The following is a 7,101-nucleotide window of genomic DNA, read 5'->3' on the forward strand; positions in this document are numbered from 1 at the left end:
CCACACACACACAGAACGTGCTTTTAAAATCAACTAATAAGCAACGAAGCCCTACTGTAATAATACCAATAAGCCTGGTTTGGGGTTCACCTCAAAATGCATTTGTGCGTTCAAAAACAACTCCTGACATCTCGCTTTGCTTTCCAGCTGCAGGCCTGATCTTCCATATTTCATCACATCCATGTTATTGCTCTCCCCAGGCGGCTGACACAAATTGTGTACATTACAGAGGAACGTTATGGTTGCTGTGACAGTTTTATTGCCGTCTGGATGAAGACATAAACTGGTTATTCACGATTTCCATCAGTGATAATGCAAGACTCCTCAACTTCTATTTCCCCAGATTGTGTCAGAAACCTGCTTTTACCCAGGCACGAGAATGCATGCTAAGTGATAAATGGGTATAGACATAAAGATATTACATATAGAGAAGATCGTTTAAATGCTTTAAAACGTGAGGCGTTTGTAGATTATGGCAGTGTTTATGTTTTCCCCCTCAGAGAACAATCACATGTCTTCAGTAAACCTTCATTGACACCAAATAAGATATGTGTTCCTTTTGACTCATATTTCACTAGATATCATTCAGTGCTGTTATTAATTGTATGAAAATATAAGACATGGTTAGTATAAGAACCTTTGAAGAAATGGTTCATTAGGTAACCAAACATGGTTCTTGTATGACACTGGGGTGAAAAAACCTTTTGTAGCACATTTTTAAGAGTGTATACTTTATGTAGTAAATTATAACAATGTACTAGTAGTATACTTACTCCTAGTCCTACTAGTATCTACTACTATCAATACTACTTCGTACAAAATTAGCAACAACATTTTTTAGGTAATAAACTTATACTTTTAAGTATATGTGACGAGGGAGGCGGGGCGAGAGCCGTGAGGGAACGATGCCAGGCTGGTGGCGCGAGTGATAATGAGTGTCAGCTGTGCATTACACTGGTCTCATCGTTCCCTAACGGCTCTCGCCCCGCCTCCCTCGTCACAGTATACTTTACAGTAAGTGTAACAGAAGTAATCTTTAAGTACAAAAATAGTTTACCACTGTATGACAGTATTTAAAAAGTATATAATAGAATACTTAATCAAAAGAGTAAACACAACAAGCCAAGTAACGTGTACTAAGAACACTTAATTATATTTTTAAGTACAGTATATTTCAATCAAAAGATGGTTTACAACTGTAAAAAACAAGTAGTAAGATTTACTTTTTTGTATAAATAATAATTTAAGTAAATTTTACTTAAAATTTAAACAAAAAAATTAAGTAAATCCTATAGTTGTTTTTTACAGGCCAAATATACTTCAGTATATGTCAAGTATACTTAAGAGTAATGTTAAGTATATTACTGAGAATTAAAAGTACAAAGTACAAACTTTATTTTTTGTTTAAAAACCTGAGTATTTACTTTTGTTTTGTGTTAATAAAACGGTCATAATTTTTTCTAGCTGTATTTTTTAACTCACAATTTTTATTTTACAGTACACATTTGACAAAGCAAAATCAAAGTCTTTCCAGGTAGCCCCCTGAGATACACACACCTTTGGCTGGGAAACACTGCCTTATGGTCTAAATCAACTGGTCTCGAGATGATTTGCCTGGCTTGTGCCAAACCAGCTGGTGAGGTTCGATATCTTTCGAGACAGGGAGCGAATTTGTAGTTTAACTCCCAGCATGTGACAGGAAGTGTTGACTCCTCTCCAATGTTCTGCATGGGGTGCAAACTTGACAGAGCTTAGCAACGAATGTTGTCCCCAGACGCAGTGATAAAACACAAATAAAACAGACAGGCCTAATAAATGAGGTCTCGTGCTGAGAGAACAAGTAAACAAATTCAATTGAGAAGAAGAGGGTGTGACGTACCAGACCCAAGCAAATTTAATCGAATTTAAATAGCTGTGTGTGTATTAAAAGGTCCTGCTGTGAGTGGGTATGAAGGGTTGGCGAGATAAGACCGAAGCCCGCTGCTGTTTGAACTACGAAGAGGATGAGCTCTGGTGGCGAGGGGAAGAAACAGAGTGAGACAGATTCGAGGCGGGAGACTCTGCCTGCTCGCAGCGGGGAAAGAGGCAGCGGTTGATGTCTGCCCTTCGGGGAAGGAGGGGCCTCACACACTTCCTGAATCCTCATCCGTCCCTGCTGCCGGGCCTCCGCTGCAGGTGGCATAATCTCAGGCCTTGATTAACTACTTCTATTACCAAACTTAATTACAAAATCGTCAAGAGCGGCCCGCGCTGGCCGAGCATCGGAGCAACCCCCTGCAGCAAGAGAGACAAATAAATAAACAGCGTGGCTCAGGCAGCCAGATCCTGGCGGCTATTAGGCTCCACAGAGCCCAGGCTAATTAATAGCCTACGATGCTATCGATGGGGGAAATAAAGACAATTGACATTCGCCTCTCTTGAGCCCAGGCAGAAACATACAGGGATGGGCCCAGCTGGGTAAACAGGTGTGTGGCTTTCTTTCGTTTTGAAATAAAGGGATGCAAGTGATTTTTAGTGAGCGTTTAGTGAGAATTAATGATGTGCATGCCGAATACGAACACCTGAAACAAGTCTGCATTATATTTATACATAATGAACATAGTATAAGATAGTATACCAAAGGCTAAAGTCATTTAGTTTGAATAAAAACTTATAGAATGTACAAGTGCCAGAAGTTATAAACAGCGGACACACATTTTCTGTTTTCTAAAAAAATGTTTAAACATTCATAACAAAATGTGAACAGAAGCAAAATAAGATAATCATAAATAAAATAAAATAGCACTAGGTCAACAAATTAAGAAATTAAGAAAACGCACACACGCACGTGCACACAAATGACATTTTCTTAGAATAAAAATAAATAATTAGTTTAGATATTTTTAATGGAAACCAACACCAAGATTTTTCTGGGAAATATTGTTCATTTCTAATGCATTAGTGAGTTACTGTACAAATCACTGCTGTCCTTCTGAAACCTCGTTTCTCCATGGTTTGTGATTTTTATTTTACCCTTAATGTTTGTCACTGGGTTTTGCAAATATCTAACCAATAAAAAGTATTTAAAAAATGCTTGTCAACTTTGAAAACACAGTATGCAATCATTGAAAAAGTACAGTGTTGTTCCATTTCCTGAAAAACACTAAATTTGGACATCCGAGATTATAGAAGGACAGCGACGAAATGTTATATTTTAAGAAAGTGACCAAACTGGAAACAGGTCGTGTTACGTCCGCTTGTCTTGTGTTAACAGCGTTATTAAATAACAGGAACATCTATTGTTTTTTAGGCAATTAGCTAATCCAGCTTGTTGTTTTCATTTTTAGCGTTTTATTCTATTTTTATATTTAAATGTCAGTGAAAATAAAATAAAAATTTTAAATATCTATCTGTATTATGTACATTAATTAAACTCATATTATATATATATATATATATANGTGGTCACGGGTGTTCGTGACGGCTATTTAAGACTTTAAATGTAAAGTCGATCATTTCTCATTGATATATAGTGTGAAGCAGCTGCTTCTACATTGATGTCAGGCGTATGATTAACTTATGAATAAACTTGAAAAAAAAATAGAATTTTCTCAACAAAATAGATCAAATACTATATAATTTTGATCAAGTACTTGATGACTATCAAAACAAAGCAGCTGCTTCTACATTGATGTCAGGCGTATGATTAACTTATGAATAAACTTGAAAAAAAAATAGAATTTTCTCAACAAAATAGATCAAATACTATATAATTTTGATCAAGTACTTGATGACTATCAAAACAAATGGTAACATTTTACATTGACTTTGTATTTGTTAACATTAGATAATGCATCAGCCGACGATGAACAAGACTTCTACAGCATTTGTTAATCTTAGTATATGTTAACTTTTCATTTAAAAAATGTAATAGTAAATGTTAAGGTTAACATTAGCTAATGCACAGCCAATTGCATTGGCATTAACTAACATTAAAGATTTAAGAACAAATAAAACCTACTTAATATATTGCTCAGTGTTAGTTCATGTTAACTAATTTAACATTTAACAATTTAACTAAAGTTAACAAATACAACCCGTTTTAAGTGTTACTAAATAAAAAAAATGTTATTTTGAATAAGCTGTGTGTATATCATCGTTGTCCTTTCAAAACCTTGGATGTCCAAATTGACTTTTTTCAGGAAATGGAAAAAACACTGTACTTTTTAAATGATTAAATACTACGTTATCAAAGTTGACAAGCACTTTTTAATACTTTTATTGGTATTATAAGGGTAACTAATAATAATAATGATATATGGCAAAAAGAAAAACGTGAAATATGGAGGTACAAGGTTTCAGAAGGACAGCAGCGATAAATAGAAATTGTTTAACTTATCAGCAACTCGCCACTGGTTAAAATGCAAAAAAGTTGTAGAGCCGGTTTGACTGAACTTAAAATATCAAGAATCATTTTTTATAACATTTTTGGACTACATTTCGAGTGCAAATAACTATATGATGATACATACAGTTAACGTGATATACAATTACTTATGCCGTAACATAAGATTTCGGTCATACCGCCCATCTCTATTAAGAAAAGACTTTTTCCACATTATACAGTCCTGACTGAGAAATGATCTGCTTCTTTCCAAGTAAACCCGTTGACATGAATGACCTAAAATACTGAAAACCCCAAATGAGAGGCAAAAGTTCTCCGAGTGCAGACGCAGCGCTGCCAGGCTGTGGTCGGAGCGAGTCTGTCTTACTGAAATCAGTTCCCGTGAGCTGAGCCAGGATTCGGAAAGAGCGAGACTGGGTGGTGCCGGTGCGCGGCTGCCAATCCTCCGTATCCTCGATCAGTCTCTTCTTACTGCGATCGTTGGGGATGAAGCAGGGCATGTTTTCCACCCGCAAACCGTGCCTGTGGATACGAGCTTTTGTGACCTCCTGGATTTTAGTGCAACGCAACACACCACGAAAACTTGACGAGTGACTTGAAGTCATGCGTGCACGCACAAAGAGAGGAGTTGAGAACGTGCTGTACGTGCAGATCAAAAGTCACACTTTTTCTGGGGTGGATGAATTTTCGTTACAAAAATTTACCATGGAGGAAGTACAGAACTACAGTCAGTACCATTTGTATATCACGCGAGAAAAAGCAACTGGTGTTTGGACATACAAAACATCCTCCCAGGGGTTGCCAAGGTGTCTCTATGATATTCATGCACTTGTATGGGCCGCATCCTTCCTGTAATGTTGCTCTACAAGTTTGGTTTTTACCCGTTTTATGGTGTGCCCGTTGAAAACCTTAATTCTGACGGTTTAGAAATCCAATCGTTTTTTGTACAGTAAGGTATCATTCATGTCTGTCGAATAAAAGGTGTGGGCGAGATGCTGTACACACCCGATTTTATCTCGTGTTCATGTTGAAATTACTGTAATTACAAGATGACAACTATAAGGACATGAACACAGTGGAGTCTCATACCGTTACCATGGCAACGCTCATAACACCAAATCCACAGATGACTTCAAGACAACACAGTACATTGTTTTTCCTGATCATTTGCAAAATCGTAAAGCGAAATATGCAATAATAAAATGACATGTTTTTGCCTGCCATTGAGTATATGAGGGGTTTCTTGCAATCAAGAACGAGAAAAAAAATCACCTGATACATATAATTAACAAAAGTATAAGTGATGTTTGCCATAGTTACCATGGTAAATTTTTGAAAGGGTAAGCCAAGCACATCAGATTCATGACTATACACAAAACAACACGCGCACACAGAAATCAAAATATCAACAAAATGCGATTTTCACTTCAGACTCATTCACGCCACGGCCTCTTTCTCAAATAAAGCCACAGATGCTACATTTTCTAAAAGCTTCAAACGACCCAGCGAAAGTGCCGCTTTTCAATCCAGTTCAACTACAGAGTAGAAAACGCTGAAATAAACATGGCCTGATGTCCTCAAAAGCAAAACAACAAAACTCAGTGTTTATTAGTGAGGTCAGTAGCGGGTCTGTGTTCTTTCAGCTCGTGCATTAGAGCCAGGAGGATCCAGCACTTACTTTCCCTCATGGTACAGCTCCTCATACAAAGCTTCACCTCTAATGAACGACAGAGAAAGCGAAAGAAAGATGGTGAAAGATGGAAGTAAAACACATATAACAATAGAAAGAAAGAGTGAGATCAGAACAACCAGAAACCCATCAGCGTCCATTAAGGGAACCTGACTTTACACTGAGTGACTGGACATCTCCACAACATCAATGCTGGACTAAAGATGTTCATTGCCAATCTGTTTTTGAATAATTACAAAGCGAAACCTGCCGTTTCCAAAAGCAAATACTATAACAATGCAGGCTTGGGAAAAGGAAGATAAATAACATTTTGGAAAACGCATGAAAAAATAGAGGCAGAAAACAGAGCGTGGCAAAGCCACTGGGCTGAGATTTGATAGTAAATTGCACACATTTCTCAGAGCATGAAGGAAATAAAGAAAGATATTTACTAACTTGTCAAGAGCTTCCATCTGTGGAATGAAAAAAGAGATTATAGGTAGAAAAAAGTTTAGAAAAAAATGTTACGCAGTAACAGAATAAACAGCATTTAGAAAACCAAGATGAACAGACAAGCGTACCAATAGAAACAAATTATTGGTTTCTTTAATAAAAAAATCATACACATGCTATAAGTAACAAGAGTGCAGGGCCAGTGCTCTACTTGTATTAAATAAGTCAAATGATCCATTGCTAAATCTTCTCCAAATTTTATTATAACGTATCCCTGAACCAGGCCTTCAGCCAAACATGACACCTGCATTATTCTTTTATAGCACAGAACATTAATACGGTCCACAATACTGACCACTAAATTTCCAGGACTTTTCCAGGCCGTTGTGATTATTGGATAAAGAATTTTTTTAAATCACTCCACCAGCATTTAAGCCAATGAAATGTTTTATGGCGGAGCTAACCAAACAGTAGTAGGCTATATTTATTGCGTAATTTTCCGAGGCATTTTCAAGCACTTTTAAAACTGCATGAAATACACAACATAGTCCAAGAGTCTGAGATCACACCAATAATCTAGGAATGTTACATATAT

The 7,101-nt window shown here is 36.8% G+C and overlaps 1 protein-coding gene across 1 annotated transcript; it reads right to left on the minus strand.

The window, feature by feature from the left end:
* Window positions 1-3,519: 3,519 nt before the first annotated feature.
* LOC130550989 (PDZ and LIM domain protein 5-like) lies at window positions 3,520-7,069 on the minus strand. Its single transcript, XM_057328526.1, has 3 exons — window positions 6,510-7,069; window positions 6,063-6,101; window positions 3,520-4,906 (listed from the first exon to the last, which is right to left on the minus strand). The coding sequence occupies exons 1-3, from the start codon at window positions 6,524-6,526 to the stop codon at window positions 4,576-4,578; spliced, it is 387 nt and encodes a 128-aa protein (XP_057184509.1). The 5' UTR covers window positions 6,527-7,069; the 3' UTR covers window positions 3,520-4,575.
* Between the last annotated feature and the right edge of the window lie 32 nt (window positions 7,070-7,101).

The sequence above is a fragment of the Triplophysa rosa genome, unplaced genomic scaffold (genome assembly GCF_024868665.1).
Source record: "Triplophysa rosa unplaced genomic scaffold, Trosa_1v2 scaffold527, whole genome shotgun sequence".
In the NCBI taxonomy this organism is placed as follows: Eukaryota; Metazoa; Chordata; class Actinopteri; order Cypriniformes; family Nemacheilidae; genus Triplophysa; species Triplophysa rosa.

Bases quoted from the DNA above. Each gene is read 5' to 3' on its own strand.
- LOC130550989 (XM_057328526.1), bottom strand. The intron at 4,907-6,062 runs GTAAGTGCTGGA...TCGTATCCACAG, and splicing joins GAGCTGTACCATGAGGGAAA to GCACGGTTTGCGGGTGGAAA.